This window comes from Engraulis encrasicolus, chromosome 12 (assembly GCF_034702125.1).
Source record: "Engraulis encrasicolus isolate BLACKSEA-1 chromosome 12, IST_EnEncr_1.0, whole genome shotgun sequence".
Taxonomy (NCBI): Eukaryota; Metazoa; Chordata; class Actinopteri; order Clupeiformes; family Engraulidae; genus Engraulis; species Engraulis encrasicolus.
The window spans coordinates 37348775-37366274 of record NC_085868.1 but is presented as its reverse complement, the minus strand read 5'-3'; the positions used below and the strand labels follow the sequence as shown (position 1 = coordinate 37366274).

The window sequence follows — 17500 nt, the reverse complement described above, 5'->3', positions numbered from 1 at the left end:
TGGCATGGTATGAGTTGCATACCGGTAAAACAAAATGTGTGTACACCCCCCAAACCATGGCCATTTAAAAACGATAAAAAATATGTTTTCTTTCCATTTCCATAGTTTTGTTAATGACACCTTTTTGTCATGAGTGCGGTGTAAGCCGTATAATTACCCTCCCAAATCCTGACACCGGATCTGCACTCCGTGATTACAAGGCATGAGGGCTACTGAACAATGTAGATTGTTTACCATTTTTAGTCGGAGTCACTTATTGCTCTATTTTGTTCCTTCTGATCGCCAGAGGCGATGCTTTCAGCACATGGATATCCATCACACGAATCGTGCAGGTCAAGTAATAATATCAACAATTGTTTTTCTTGTTTTTCTTGTTCCATGAACATATCATGCGACTCCATGAGACCTTCAAGGTATTTCTACTGAAGCTGGGCCTTGCAAGGAGCAAGAAAACAACATCAAACATGGTATACAAACTCTGTGGCACCCGCTGTGCTTAACCACAGCATACTTAATTAAGCACTGTTAAAAATAGCTTCAGTTGGCTGGTTAGTGAAATGTCAGAATTGGATAGTCAGTCTAAAAAATTGACACGAAACAAAATCAATAGGGAGCTTCCCAGAAAATGGAGTCAATACCCTTATCCCCCATAGAGCACAAATTGCTGTCATACATATGTATTGAAACAACCAGACACCCTTCGGAGATCAAAGGGATGGGTGTAAGCAGGGAGGTTTTACAATAATTGGCAGACAGGGAAGACTTAAAGTCCCACCCTCCATTCGATCCAGGAAGGAATACAATGCTGATAAATTGTAATTAAGGGTGCGAATGTCACACTGCTGAGATTCCGTCCTAGCTTCGAACTCTCAAAACCTCAAAGCAACAACAAATGATTTAGAGGGAAATGCACCAAAAATGGATAGTCAAGTAGAAGGTAGATGGATATCCCACGATTGCTCTTGACAGCTTTTCCTGGAAGCATAATGTATGGGTGCATGGGTAATGGATGGGTACACAAATCCAAGGGGGAAAAGTGCCCCTCCCTTCAAATGAGGACCAACAAAATGTTCAAATGCTAAATGGACTACATTTATATAGCGCCTTTCCACTCCTTCAAGCACTCAAAGCGCTAAACATTGTATGCCTAACATTCACCCACTCACACACCAGTGGCAGAGGGGGTGCCATGCAGGGTACCACCCTGCCACCAGGAGTAATTTGGGGTTCAGTATCTTGCTCAAGGACACATCGATGAGGTCAAGCAGATTACCTACAACCTTCTGGTTGCCAAACAGGTCCTCTATCACCTGGCACCAACATGACATAGTCACATCAGCCATATGTTAACGACACACACTTTCATCTGGTTTTTTGCCTTGCACCCTGGTTACTGAAGGCTTAGAGAGCCCAAAATGTCTTAAGCGGGTGATTTAGGGGTAAAGAGCCCAGGCCAATGGGATCAGTGATGTATGTCCAAAATGCGTGCGCATCCAATAAAACAGGTGCCAGATCAAACAACAAACGTGAAGAAACAGCAGAAAAGTCTGCGCACTGTTGGTGCTCACTGTTTTATTAACAAAACGTTCTGACCTCACAGGGTCTTCGCTAGGTGTAGGTGTCAACAACGTGCAGACTTTCTTTCTTTTCCTTACCAGTAATGTACTGCATGTGGCAGTTGTTGTATGTTTGTATGACAAGATGTGGTCTGAACACTTTTTTGTATCCTTTCCAGATTTACCTCAGGCATGTGTGTTCATGTATTTACTGTAAGTCGTCTGTGGTAATATTGCTTGGGTTGACATGGCGTGCATCAATCTGATCTGGATTGAGAGATTTCTTGATATTGTGAATGTGTAGGGTTTTTTTTTTTGCTTTGAGCTGTTTGGACATGTTTAGGAAAAGGCTGTATATGCTCTGCATTTCCACACTGCACCAAATAACTGTTGCACTTGTGAGTACAATTGCAGTTATGCAATCGGAATTACATTATTGGGTGCGAGGACTATTCTTCCTCACACCCGGGCAACAAAATATGTAGGGGTAATCCCAGTTATTGGACGTGAGGAATATTCTTCCTCACGCAAGGGCACCAAAATATGTGTAAGGGAGTACAGTAATGTAATTATAATTACATTAATAAGTATACAATTCTTATACAGTTCCAAATATGTAATGTGTTATTACTATATGTGAGGAATAAGAGTATAAGAAATGGTGCATGAAGAGTGTGTTAAACTCTTCACGCTGGGTATCAATAATGTGTAGGTGTGTACTTATGGAATCGTCAATTGTCTAATTAATGATTGCATAAAACACGGTTCATGACCGTCTCATAAAATCATGACCATTATTGACAAATAATCTGAAGGTTTTGTGTGAATTCTTTTCTGGTTGACTTCGTAGAAATTGTTCAAATAAGACAAACACAGTTCACCACAATGTACATTTATTGTAAAAGCATCATCCGGTCATAACACTGATACAGCCAATGTGACTTGCAGGGCATAAGAACTTAGGTAAAATATACAATATATACACGGGGTATGAGAGGATGCGTTCTGTGTGTGTGTGTGTGTGTGTGTGTGTGTGTGTGTACGCTATGCGAGAGAGAGAAAGAGAGAGAGAGAAGGGGGAGGCGCGCGCTCGATGTAGCCGCGCATCTCTGACACCGCGTGTGCGGAGCGGTGGGAGGAGAGAGAGAGTGAGAGATGTATGTTCTATGAACTATGAGCCAAATGATTCTGCGCAGCGCTTACGCGCAGGACCGAAATATGAGATACGAGGAGGGGCGTTAAGCTTTCGGCTGATGAAGCGGGAACTTATCTTCAAGATAGAATTCAAGCTAATCAGAGAATACTGTCCTTTGTCTAAAGGCTTTACAGTATGTGTGGGGGGAGGGAAAAGGGAGCGCTTGGCGCGCTTTTCCGACAATAGCTTACGTCCTCGACTCAGTGACTCAATGGTTTAAAACACTGGTACGTGTATCTCTGTGAGTGGGTAATTTACATGTGGGTGCAAGTATGGCCTATGGCAATATTGCAACTAATGTAAACTAAGAATAGCGTGTGGCTATCTGTGGTGATGAGAGGGGAGAAAGAGAGAAAGGAAAGAAAGAACAGATAGAGGCCACACCAATTTAATTTGTTGGTTCTCGGATTTTTTCAGGAAAAAGTTGAAGCGAGAGGGCGAAAAAAAAAAAAAAAAAAAATTAGTCGTGTGGTAATGCCACGGATGTAATAAGGGGACTGTTATGTTATACCACCTGTATATCAGCCTCACATGGACCTCCAAAGGAAGGTGCAAGACAGGCAAACACCTGGACATGGAGAAGGACAGTGTAGAAGGGAATTAAGGCAGCCAAATAGACCAGGCACAAAATTAGCTCATAGGGCAATTATTATATTAATCTGGTTTGAATAAACTGAGATGATTCAACAGTCTGAAACCGCAGTCTTCATTGAACAAGACAGCAAATACAGCATTGTGACCATATCAATGGAATTACAAGCTATAAAAGTACAACTTTAGAATGTTAGACCACTTACAACAGTGACCAACAAGCACAAGTCCCAAAATCAATAAAATAAAAGACCAAAAATAATGTAATCTCACTCTTCTTTGAGTACAGAATGTGCACAAAATACTACTAGTAACAGAAAAAGTTACAGTAATTAAATTTTAACAAAACAAACAGTCCAATCTGATTCAGATTCTTGACTTTTTCTTGGCACTTCAGGGCTCCAGACTAACTTTTTGCGTTGGTTGCACTGGTGCGCCTAAACATTTTTTTAGGTGCACCAGCACAAAATTTATGTGCACCCAAATGTTTTCACCACCCCATACACACACGCACTCAGCTTTAAAAAATAATAATTAAAATAATAACAATAGCAATAATAATAGCAACAATAATAATAATAATTATTATTATTATTATTATATTATTATTGTTGCTATATTTTAAAAGACCTGGAGCATTTCATGTGCTATAGACTAGTCTTCCAAATGTGCTCTTTATAAAAGACATGACAGTAGGCTACCTAACTAACACATCTTGACTACAAGCAGTTTGGCTGGTAGAAAAGACCAAATTAGTAGCCTTTTAGGCAGTATGTGTTTGACTAGTAAGATCAACATACCAGCCTTTTCTGCAATAAGGCTACGCACATGGCACAAGTACAGTTCCAATATGAAGATAGATGGATGGATGGATGGATTTTTTTTAACAAACCCTGCTAAAAATGTCATATTTTTTTAAAATCATTAGGCACAAATAGCCTAGCCTATGTTTACAGTGGAATCTGAGGTGAATTGGGTTTTGTCTATTTGCCCGTTTTTGAGCGCTCTCCCTCTGCATAATGAGTGTGGTATCTTAGCAAGCGCTACGAACAGACACGACAGCACTAGTGCGCTGCGTCTGCGTTTTTGTGTGGCAATGCGTTTTTGTGTGGCCATTTAGTTTTCCCCCGTGATTGTGACTCTCTCGTGTTTAAAATATCCTCAAGTCATTTTGCTGTTTCTACCGTGATAGTAACTCTGTCGTCCGTTGCAAAACTCGCCTGGTTGAGAACACAAAACTCGCTGGCACATGTGAACTCGGATAGTTGAGCGAAGTCGAACATTCTATTCTGAAACGTCGGGCTGCCTGTGAACGAGGAAGGGGGAGAAATTAAGCTACCGGTAACCCGGGGGGTTGCTTCCTCCAAGCGCGACCATAGTTGTTGTATTACTTTTTTAAAACTGCTATCCCACTCCACTAATTCCACTAAGAGCCATACTGTGTTTCACCGCTGCTACTGCTAACCCACAGGGGCTTCAACTTGCCATTGCATGTTTGTCTGTAAAACCATTTGAATGTAACGCGTTTCATGATTCGCTAGTCGTAATCGGCATGTTGAAAGGAGTGATTTTATTGGTTCTCTACGTCACATGACTCCAACTACTAAAGAGACACCTCTCCGTTCATGAAAACATGCAGTCTTCGGGTTTTTTTAAGCGATTTCATTTTTTGGGGTATTGAAACTGTTTTTTTTTTTTTTTTTCATTTTGATACAAAATACAAGCGGCGAATCCGAGAACCAACAAATTAAATTGGTGTGGCCAGAACAAAATGACCCAAATTAAAATATATCACACTCTACAAGTGTGGATATTTAAACACAACTCCTCAAAGCTATGTAACAGTTCTAACTGAATATCTTTGCCCAAACTCAGTGCTTACTCGTTATCCTTGGTAGGGAGAGAGAGAAATCCTTTGATCCCTCGGGCGAGGTGGGTGTGCGCGTCTTGGTGCGCGCGAGTTTCCTTTGTTCTCCAAGCTCGCAGGTCCTGTCGTTGGGCCCAAGCGATACCACGCGGTTCCGACGCGAGGCTGTGATATGTCCAACAAAAGTCTTGCTTCGTTGAACAGGGAAAAGGAAAAGGGTATTTCGTTGTGTAGTCCGATTGTCTTTGCGGTGCCGTCCTGCGAAGGTTCAGTGGGAAAGGGGTGCACGCAGGTCCGCTATAGTAACTGTACCGGCTGTCCACTCTCTTGGGGAACAGACAATCAGGCTCAGCCGAGTCTCCGTGGACTCTAGGCGAGGTTCTTGATTTCGGCACCAGTAAACAAAAAAGATTAACAATTGTCCGTACAAAAGTTATCCTGCACGCGTGGGTTCCTCGTGGGTCCTGACTCACTGCTCTCCTAGCAGTGTCCGCAAAAGTCAAATGCAATACAAACGAAAAACCGGTTGAAGGAAGAAATATCGACTGTAGTGTTAACCTGGCCAAGATAACTTACAGTTTCAATAATTTCTAAAATAGACGTCTCTCCAAGGAGACGTGTCCCGGCACTTCTCACATCTCGATGGAGTAAATCGGGCTTCGGGTCTAGGGCGTCGGCCTTAGGGGAAAAGAGCGATAGAGCATACCTTGACCAGGGGTTTTATACATACGGGGCGGGGCTGAGCCACGTAATCCGAACCAGGTACAGTATAGAGAGAAAATGGTGGCTGTATTTTACAAAATGGTGGCCATTCGTAAAATAAGTGGAAATGAATTAAACTTTAGGGGTAATAACGCCTACAGTCCCCCTTTTGGCTATCGAAGGGAGATTGCAGTGTCTCTTTGATAGGCACATGGCACTTTACTCCTGTTTAAGTTCATTTGTCCAAAAGTGGTAATCCAATGTTTGTCCATATGGTAATTCCACTGTGCGCTGGAGCGCGCTATGTCCATGATGCTGTGAGGTCCAAGGACGGTTCCTGTGGAGTGTCCTTTGGAAAAGTTCATGTGATGGGCATATGAATAGTCCATGCAGTATAGCACTCTGGGCTGAGAATGGGCATAGCACTTTGGGCAATAGATTTTATCTGTCTAGAATCTAAATTCAAACAAACAAAATCATGAAAAATAATAAAAGAGAAAAGAGAGAAGAAAGAGAAGAAAGTGAAGAAAAGGCATGGTGAGGGGAAATGGTGGAACCATGTGTCAGCTAGCCTAATCTTCGTGGACACTACTGATGGCAGAGCTTTTGACGTCTGCAGCTGTCAATCACATAGCCATGTGGTCAGTGTCAGTTGTGTTGTTGTTGTGAAGGATGCCGTAGCATGAGGCGTGTATGTGGATACACTGTGGAGTGAGTTTGGAGAGATGGATGTGCTCCATCTTACCAGTGTGTGAATAACAAACAAATGTAACATTGCCAAAAACTATAACTAGATATATTAATGTGAATGCATTTTACTAATGGTACTTTCGTGCTGGTTTACCATAACGCTGCTGTTAGTCAGGTCGGCGCTGCGCTTTCCTTCGGGCCCTGAAGGGTATGCTTGCCTATGCACTGTCTAAAGCATGCGTGCGTAAAATGGGATCGCATATAATAACCTTGCATAGTGTGATGGAATGTACAGTGTTGGTTAGTAGGTGGTTAACTGTGACTAAGACTTATGATGCATATTTATGGCTTTGGTGAAGTATGCAAATTTAGTCTGTGAGACTGATGTCTGATGTTAGTCTGTTAGTCTGTCGCGCTATGGGACAGGGATGAGTCGTGCTGGACCCATCTCTGTCGCCGCTGGCGACGGTGACGCTGAGTGTGTGAATCTGGCTCGCTAGAGCTTTGGTCAGATCCATCTGACGAGTCGTGCTCACTCGCATCGCGCCATGACTGTGCAGAACGGGAGTCGGACTCATGGGAGCCGTGGTTAGTCCACTGGTCCGGGTTATGAACAGGTTGGCGGTTGCGCCTTCTGTTTCGTTTACGCCTACGTGTGTTGTGCGTAATGTGGCTGTAATGCTGATGAGGGAGCTGTCCCCCTCTCGCTATAATGTTCTGCTGGTGGTGCCATTCGTTTTGCTGTGGGTTAGTCGAGTGTTGCATAGGGCCATCTCTGTCTGGCCCCCCTTTATGGGCCGCTTCGAAGCTCGTCAGCCGGGGCTGTGCCGTGGGCTGATGGCATGGGTTGAGAGCGCTCGGCTGAGACCTGTCTGCAGGCGTAACCGCTTCCCAAACCATGTGTGCGAGCCGGCGCATTTCAAGCATCGTGTGACGTTTGCGTCTACACGCGACTTTAACCTCTGTACGAATGCTACCATGGAGATTGTGTAAGAAGAGTGATTGAAAATGCGCATCTTCTTCTAAGCCTGGTGTTGCCCTACCCTCAAAGTAGGCTGTGTGTAACCGACTGAAATATGCGCGAGGGGGTTCAGACCTCTGATGTCTGACCCTCAAAGCATTGAGCACCGCAGACGGGTAGTCTCGAGGGCGCTCGTACTCTCCTATCATCCATGCGCGTAATTTGGGATAGCTATCAGCTATGTCTGGGGAAAGTGAATCCAAATCCTTGCGCACTCTTGGGCCAGATGTTTTCCAAATTAGTTTAACTTTCTCATATGACGTTGCGTCTGGTATGTCTTGGAAACATCGTTCTATTTCTCTGAGATAATCACTCACGTGTCTGTTTGTACCGTAAGGGTCAAACTTCTCAACATCTTGTGCCAGTATATCAAGAACACGGAGTCTAGCTACGCGGGTCGTCTCTGCGTTACGCGTGTGAGACCCATCGGAGCAATCTGTCTCTGAGCTGCTGTGACAATCGCGTGTGAGGGGTCTTCCCCGGGCTGCGACTGGCTGTGGGGTGACTATGGGGACAATCTCGTTTCTGTCTACCTCATACACTGGACTCTTTTCCTGGGTGGCCTTCTCGCTGGCTTGCGTGGAATGGTCTAAGTGTGTCACCTGTATTGTCTCACGAGACGAGAGGAGGGGCTGGTGTTCTACAACATTCTTACTACCTATTATGGCTGCCTCCAATATGCTCATGCGATTAGAAAAGCTTTCTTGCGTGTGCTTAAGCTCATTTCTAATTTCATTGGCTTCTCTAGCTACCTTCTCACGGTCAGCTATGACGTCATGCACTTCAGTGCGGAGCTGGTTGATTTGCAATCTCAGCTCGTGGGATTGGAGCAAAATTAACATGCCTATTGCTTCTTGGCTATCGGCAGTTGATTTTGGGGCATTGATTTGCAATAGCGTTTTCTGAATTTCTAGCGTGCATTGTTCCTGACTGAGATTTTGAACCTTCAGTCTGTTATGCAACGAGACCTGGGTAAGGTCTGCAATGAGATCAGAAAGCTGCGGGTTTTGACCGCTTTCTAGACAGTTAGAGGGTGCCATTTTGTTGGCAACAAAATGAATAACTAATTATGCTGGTAATTAATCTGTTAATTAATTTAAATTCAATTCAAAATAATCAAACTGTTAATTACGGTAATAATTAATTAATTCGGGGTTTACTAACTAACCGTTGCTGGGGTGTTAGTATGTTCTCACACTGTTGACTACTGTCTATACGCATCTGAATGTATATCTTAACAGTTGTCTAATGCAAACAGTATTTCATCTGTATTTGTACAAGTTCTAGAAGTCATTAAACCAGTCCTCGGGCGGCGCACCAAAATATGTAAGTACAATTGCAGTTATGCAATCGGAATTACATTATTGGGTGCGAGGACTATTCTTCCTCACACGGGGCACCAAAATATGTAAGTACAATTGCAGTTATGCAATCGGAATTACATTATTGGGTGCGAGGACTATTCTTCCTCACACCCGGGCAACAAAATATGTAGGGGTAATCCCAGTTATTGGACGTGAGGAATATTCTTCCTCACGCAAGGGCACCAAAATATGTGTAAGGGAGTACAGTAATGTAATTATAATTACATTAATAAGTATACAATTCTTATACAGTTCCAAATATGTAATGTGTTATTACTATATGTGAGGAATAAGAGTATAAGAAATGGTGCATGAAGAGTGTGTTAAACTCTTCACGCTGGGTATCAATAATGTGTAGGTGTGTACTTATGGAATCGTCAATTGTCTAATTAATGATTGCATAAAACACGGTTCATGACCGTCTCATAAAATCATGACCATTATTGACAAATAATCTGAAGGTTTTGTGTGAATTCTTTTCTGGTTGACTTCGTAGAAATTGTTCAAATAAGACAAACACAGTTCACCACAATGTACATTTATTGTAAAAGCATCATCCGGTCATAACACTGATACAGCCAATGTGACTTGCAGGGCATAAGAACTTAGGTAAAATATACAATATATACACGGGGTATGAGAGGATGCGCTATGTGTGTGTGTGTGTGTGTGTGTGTGTGTGTGTACGCTATGCGAGAGAGAGAAAGAGAGAGAGAGAAGGAGGAGGCGCGCGCTCGGTGAGCCGCGCATCTCTGACACCGCGTGTGCGGAGCGGTGGGAGGAGAGAGAGAGTGAGAGATGTATGTTCTATGAACTATGAGCCAAATGATTCTGCGCAGCGCTTACGCGCAGGACCGAAATATGAGATACGAGGAGGGGCGTTAAGCTTTCGGCTGATGAAGCGGGAACTTATCTTCAAGATAGAATTCAAGCTAATCAGAGAATACTGTCCTTTGTCTAAAGGCTTTACAGTATGTGTGGGGGGAGGGAAAAGGGAGCGCTTGGCGCGCTTTTCCGACAATAGCTTACGTCCTCGACTCAGTGACTCAATGGTTTAAAACACTGGTACGTGTATCTCTGTGAGTGGGTAATTTACATGTGGGTGCAAGTATGGCCTATGGCAATATTGCAACTAATGTAAACTAAGAATAGCGTGTGGCTATCTGTGGTGATGAGAGGGGAGAAAGAGAGAAAGGAAAGAAAGAACAGATAGAACAAAATAACCCAAAATAAAATATATCACACTCTACAAGTGTGGATATTTAAACACAACTCCTCAAAGCTATGTAACAGTTCTAACTGAATATCTTTGCCCAAACTCAGTGCTTACTCGTTATCCTTGGTAGGGAGAGAGAGAGATCCTTTGATCTCTCCGGTGAGGTGGGTGTGCGCGTCTTGGTGCGCACGAGGTCCTTTTGTTCTCCAAGCTCGCAGGTCCTGTCGTTGGGCCCAAGCGATACCACGCGGTTCCGACGCGAGGCTGTGATATGTCCAAAAAGTCTTGCTTCGTTGAACAGGGAACAGGAAAAGGGTATTTCGTTGTGTAGTCCGATTGTCTTTGCGGTGCCGTCCTGCGAAGGTTCAGTGGGAAAGGGGTGCACGCAGGTCCGCTATAGTAACTATACCGGCTGTCCACTCTCTTGGGGAACAGACAATCAGGCTCAGCCGAGTCTCCGTGGACTCTAGGCGAGGTTCTTGATTTCGGCACCAGTAAAAAAAAGATTAACAATTGTCCGTACAAAAGTTATCCTGCACGCGTGGGTTCCTCGTGGGTCCTGACTCACTGCTCTCCTAGCAGTGTCCGCAAAAGTCAAATGCAATACAAACGAAAAACCGGTTGAAGGAAGAAATATCGACTGTAGTGTTAACCTGGCCAAGATAACTTACAGTTTCAATAATTTCTAAAATAGACGTCTCTCCAAGGAGACGTGTCCCGGCACTTCTCACATCTCGATGGAGTAAATCGGGCTTCGGGTCTAGGGCGTCGGCCTTAGGGGAAAAGAGCGATAGAGCATACCTTGACCAGGGGTTTTATACATACGGGGCGGGGCTGAGCCACGTAATTCGAACCAGGTACAGTATAGAGAGAAAATGGTGGCTGTATTTTACAAAATGGTGGCCATTCGTAAAATAAGTGGAAATGAATTAAACTTTAGGGGTAATAACGCCTACACACTGAGGTGACCTTTGATAATGCTGTTTGTGTTACTACGACCTGTGTCGATGTGTTCTACGTATATCGATGTGACCTTTGTTGATATGGGCTGTGTCAAAGTGAGCTGTGTGGACATGTTTTGTGTTAATGTGACTTGGGATGACATGTCCTGTGTTAGCGTAGCTTAGATGTGGTCTGTGTTGATGTGTCCTGTGATGTCCTGATGTGGTCATTTTTGTTTGTGTCATGGCGATCCGTGTCAATGTCACCTACTGTATGCTGACTTGTGCTGTGTTGGTTTGACATGTCCTGACATGTCCTGTGTTGTGTGCTGCACTGTGTTGAGGTCCTGATGTAGTCTTGCTGCTTGTGCCATTGTGACATGTCACCTAATATGTTGATGTGATCTGTGGTTGACATCTCCTTAGGGTCTTTGTCTGCTGCACAACCCCCCACTTGATACGTACAACATAATATGATATGTACTATTTTGATGTGTTCTCTTATTTTAATATTAGTTTTTTTGTTTTTTTTTGTTTTTTTGGGGGGGGAGGTATGCCTTTATTATGACAGAGACAGTGAAGAATGGCAGGAAGAGCAGGGGGAGAGAGATGGGGAAGGGTCGGCAAATGACCCGAGCCGGAATCAAACCCGGGTCAGCCAAGTACAAGACAAATGCCCTACCATTAGAAAAAAGTAGGGCCTGATGTGTAGTCTGTAAATCAGTTCTGTGTATGTATCCTGTGTTGATGTGGTCATTTTCGCTTGTGTCATTGTGATCGGTGTCACTTGTGTCAATGTCCCCTATGTTGATGTGATCTGTGTGTGATCTGCGGTTGACGTGTCTGTACCTCGTAGAAGCCGCGGACCAGGCTCTCTGTCTGCTGCACCACGCCTCTCTCGATACGCCACTTCACCATGCGCTCGATGTACTCCTTCTTATTCTTCTCACACACCGGGATGTTCGCCCCGCCCGGCTTCAGCTCTCGCTCCGTGATCTACATACGCACGCACGCACACACACACACACACACACACACACACACACACACACACACACACACACACACACACACACACACACACACACACACACACACACACACACACACACACACACACACACACACACACACACTTGTGAAATATGATATACGGCTCACAGAAGTACACTTTTAAATCAGATACTGCTCTCATAGACTCACTGATGTGCTTTTTTTCCAGCTTTTTCTTCCAGCGAGCTACCATCCTTTCAAAAAACTTTTCAATCACATCCCCCCACTCGTCCCATAAGGCCTACCCCACCTCACCAAAGCCCCATGATTTGAATACCCTCACAGCTTACTTACTGACAAGGATTTTTTCCCCCCCAAGCACGTTCACACAGTCAAACCTACTACTGTATGCAGGCAGACAGGCGTGTCCTCAAGAAGCCTACGCCCCACTGCTTTGCATACTGTATACGCACTTGGCCAAAGACTTCCTCGTTGACAGTGAAGGTGAGGTCCAGAATATCCTCGATGTCGTTATCCTTCATCCACTGAAGACTCTGGTGAAACTCCTCATCCAGGTACTCCAGATCACTCAAATCACACAGACTAAAGAGACGAGGGAAGAGGAGGAAGAGGAGGAGGAGGGGAGAGGAGAGGAGAGGAGAGGAGAGGAGAGGAGAGGAGAGGAGAGGTGAGGAGAGGAGAGGAGAGGAGAGGAGAGGAGAGGAGAGGGAGAGAGAGGAGAGGAGAGGATAAGAGAGGTGAGGTGAGGAGAGGAGAGGAGAGGAGAGGAGAGGAGAGGAGAGGAGAGGAGAGGAGAGGAGAGGAGAGGAGAGGAGAGGAGAGGAGAGGAGAGGAGAGGAGAGGAGAGGAGAGGAGGGGGGAGAGGAGAGGAGAGGAGAGGAGAGGAGAGGAGAGGAGAGGAGAGATGACAGGAGAAAAAAGAGAGATGGAAAGGAAAGGGAAAAAAACATGAGAGAAAAGGAGAGGAAAGGGGAGGAAGTGAGATGACCATATGATAGAGGAGAAGCGGGAAGGAAAGAGATGAAAAGAAGGGAGAGGAGAAGTTAATAGAGAAGATTACATGTGATGAGTGGAGATGAGAGGAGAGGTAGAAACACGAGAGCATAGGATGCAGGGACAGAAGAGAGGAGAAGAGATGAGAGTAGATGAAAGGAAAGGAGAAGATTGAAGATGAGAGCAAGCAAGTTGAGGATAGGAACGGAGGGTAGAGTAGAGGAGTGGAGATTACAGGAGAGGAGGAGAGATGAGAGGAGAAGAGATAAAAGGACAAAAAAGAGGAGATGCGAGGAAAAGATAGAAGATGAGCGGAGGAGAGGTTAGGGGAGTGTATGATAGGAGAGGAGCGGCAGAATGAGAGAAGGGGGGGGGGGACGAGGAAATTAAAAAATGAGACAGGACAGCACAGAAGGGACGTGTTAAATGAAACAGCAAGAGCGTCGCAGGAGATGGGAGAGGAGAGGGGACACAGCGAGAATGGAGCAGACGAAATGAAATATAGCAGCCAACGAGACAGAGCCCAAGGAGGACAAAAAAAAAGATGGAGGGAACAAAACAGAAAACCATTTCAGTGTGCTGATGTGAGTCTTTCAGCAGATCCACACCATTACCCTTGCTTCCCCTTCCTTCATTCGTCTGAGTTAGCTGACCAAGACAGCGGGTTTAGAAGCTGCTTTCAGATCTGCATCAGTAACTTTGGAAACGGAACCGTAATGCTTATGATGTGTGAATGGAATGTGTTCATCATACCAATATGCAAGCCCATGATGTGCTTTCGACAGATGCTATCTCTATATTGCTTAGCTTGGAGAAACAATGTCTTATTTGACGGCAATCAAGAGAAAAGGTTTCTGTTCTGAATGTGAAGTGTGCATGCCCACGATGTGTCATCAGCAGAGGGTATTTGCCAGCCTACAGAAATAATGTCTGACTTTCACCCCATCAAAAACCAAAATTACAGAACAAAAATGGTTGAACAAACTGACAATATGTGTTAACAAATCATTCAGCAGGTTTGAGACTGGCAACAGCACAAGACTCAGTCATTCTGAAAATGAAAACACTTAAGAGATTGTGCTGAGTGAGCTAGCTGAGCGTGTATTGCTAAGGGGGTATCCCGGCTCATCAGTGGGGACTTACATGCGCAGGAGGCCCTTGTAGAATGGTCTTGTGAAGAAGGCATCCAGCAGATACTGATGGATCAAAGCCAAGCCCAGAATACGCCCACTGAACCGGAACCTAGAAAACAGAACACGGAATACAGAACAGAACAGAAGACATAGAATAATTAGAAGAAGATGGAAGAAGAAGAAGATGGGAGAAGAAGAAGAAGAAGAAGAAGAAGAAGAAGAAGAAGAAGAAGAAGAAGAAGAAGAAGAAGAAGAAGAAGAAGAAGAAGAAGAAGAAGAAGAAACCTGAAGACAGGCGGTGGAACATGCCCACTATTCCCTGTATTATCGAAATAAAGGCAACAAATGTGGTATATCCACTGTAATTGGGAGGGAAAGTGGAAAACAGCGATCCTAGCGGTTACGTTCCAAACACCAGGGTGATCCTATTGAAACTCCCATAGACGAGTTTTTTTTTAAAAATCCCACAAAGATATGACTAGGAACTATAACACCAGACACATTTTTCAGCGTACACAATAGGATGAACCTGTGAAAATCTTAAGTCATTTTTTGCCCTTTTAAGAAAAATAGAAATTGTGCCAATCTGGTCGGAAACGGACTACAGCTCCCAGCATGCTGTGCTTCGCGCCTCGTTGACAACACAGAGAAACAAATGAACGCAAGTTCTTCGCATATCTTCACATTCTTGTAATCCTGTGAGTTCCACATTGTCTTCTTATTAAACATATATACACGCGATCATTTTGGTTTGGTTTTAACTTCTCTAGTAGATATGATGGCTTCTGTGGTGACTAGGGTTGCCAACCGTCCCTTGAAATACGGAATCGTCCTGTATTTAGAGATAAAAGTACGGGTTCCGTATTGAACTGAAACGGGACACAGGACGTTAAAATGCAAGAAATTACATCTAAGAAATGCTAATTTTTCTGGGGGACGACCCCCAGACCCCCGGCACGATGAAGTGTCCCGTATTTTTTTCATTGACAGTTGGCAACCCTAGTGCTGACGTAGTAACCACCTCTCTGGCTCATGTTTGGCTATGCTAATTTGGCTATGCTAATTACATGGAGTAAACACGTCACACATGCCAGTCAGTGTAGTTCTGTATTAGCTTTTTAAAGAATATTTAAATCAGTTCAGATCAGTGAAAAACCTAACATTTTAGAACCTGATTCGATAAAACGGGCCAACTTGCCTATAATATGACTGCCACTACTTCTACTTCGTCGTCAGGGCAGAGATGTAATTTTTCAAAGAAAAAACCCAGTCATTTGTTGCAGGGGCTTGGAACGTTGCCAGCAGGGGGCGATGAGATTACTTTCCCTCCCAATAGTGAACCATTCAAATTAACCCATTGTGTCCTGGAGTGACATATACGCTGCCTTCAAGTTCTCGAGATTTCAGCTGTTTTATTCAAACGTGGGTATGTTAGAGCTGAATGAACACTATACTAGTGCAAAATGAAGGTTCTAGATTTTAAATGTAACTTATTTCATGTTTGTATGTGCTTCGGAGGCTGAGATATTTAGGATTTGATAGGCAGAGGGCACCCTTACCAAAAAATGGCTTAGGACAAAATGGCTTAAGTGTAACCCAACGTCTATCCACCTCATTAGGTACAATGGCAACAACTGGTGTAACTGCTGTGCAATATCATGTCCTAGTGTTAATAATAATAATAATAATAATAATAATAATAATAATAATAATAATAATAATACATTTATTTTGTATAGCGCTTTTCAAGACACTCAAAGACGCTTTACATAACATAGAACACAGAAACAAACACATTTCAAACACAAAGACATACAGGGACTCAACAAAAGTACAACAAGTAGACGGAGTGGATGGTTTTAGGTCCATTGTGATATGGAACGGTAGTGTTGTACTTGATTACAAGACAGGGATTCGGAATTTGGCAACAACAACTTGGTAAGACAACACAACCTGAGGACAGAGCAATCATAATAAGACACTGACTGCACAGACGCCTGCTGAGTAAAAAAAAAACAAACAAAAAAAAACGGACCGGATAGATTAGGAGTATCAGAGGCTCCATTACAAGACATGTACTCTATATTTGGCAACAACAACTCGGTAACACGACAAACAGCTCTTGAGATGTTTGTTTTGCTGACACTAAGCAAAATCAACAGCAACAGTAATTAACGTGGAACACAGCTGGTACAACACAGCTGCTGAAATGACAATACCGCTCCTCTTAAGGACTTGAAAACCAATCAAGAAAGTAAACAGTGGTTGAAAACACGGCACTGATAGAGAATAGTACACTGAAGCAACATAGTAGTTTTTTTCCAAGGTTAAAAGAATTATTCAAAAATTGTTCCATTGGTTCATCCACTTGTAATACGGGGGGAAACACTTCAATTTTTTGAGATCAACAATTCCAAAAAATGTGAAAAGCACTTCTGAATTCTTCGTTGCCACCCTCAATGAGCCAAAGGTGTAGAATTTAAATTTGAAGATGCGGGAAATCTTTGTTCTGTAGTTCTATGCAGAGACAATTTCACCAAACTGAAGCCTGACTGAAGATGAAAATAAAACAACTTACCATTGACCTAATCATTTTAAAACTACTCATGAGGGTAAGCAGTTGTTAAGAACATCATGACATTAACATTAGTCTTTGGCCTGAAATACCATTAAAATAAATCAAAATAAATATAAATTTAAAAATAAATAAAATAAATAATACTAATTGCCTCTCTAACTGTCCTGTCAAACCCACCCCCCACCCCAAAAAAAAAAATGGATGTGCATGATTAACTTATAACTAATAACATTAGTCCGTCCCTCTCCCCACCCCCTCAAGTGCTACAGAACACGTCATTAACATCATAGACTCCTCCTCCATCTTACCATTCATGATGGTTGTCCACGAAGGCCGACATGGGGCTGATCTGCACGGTGTAGGTGTCGTTGGCCGAGTACTCGAACAGGCCGTAGTAGGGATTAAACAGCTCGCGCGACACCAGGAAGAAGAACTCCCGCGACGGCCCACTGTAGTCCAGCCTGCACTCAATCAACACAATAAAACAAACAAAAGAAACAAACAGATAAATAGAAAGACAGACATACACTTTCAAGGACTTGTCAAAGTCTAGAGTTGTCAGCTTGGCTCATGTTTTGCGACACGAACAACACACACACACACAACATAATGGCGGTTGCGATTTGTCATTTGTTGTAT

General features: G+C 43.5%; 1 protein-coding gene across 1 annotated transcript in view; it reads right to left on the bottom strand.

Annotated features, from left to right (window-relative positions):
- hecw2b (HECT, C2 and WW domain containing E3 ubiquitin protein ligase 2b) overlaps positions 1–17500 on the bottom strand; it is a 99333-nt gene that overhangs the window by 8139 nt on the left and 73694 nt on the right. Inside the window, exons 25-28 of the mRNA XM_063212138.1 lie at positions 17170–17322; positions 14294–14392; positions 12610–12739; positions 11993–12139 (exon numbers count right to left, since the gene is read on the bottom strand). Coding sequence (XP_063068208.1) covers positions 11993–12139; positions 12610–12739; positions 14294–14392; positions 17170–17322 — 529 coding nt within the window. The remainder of the gene's footprint in view (positions 1–11992; positions 12140–12609; positions 12740–14293; positions 14393–17169; positions 17323–17500) is intronic.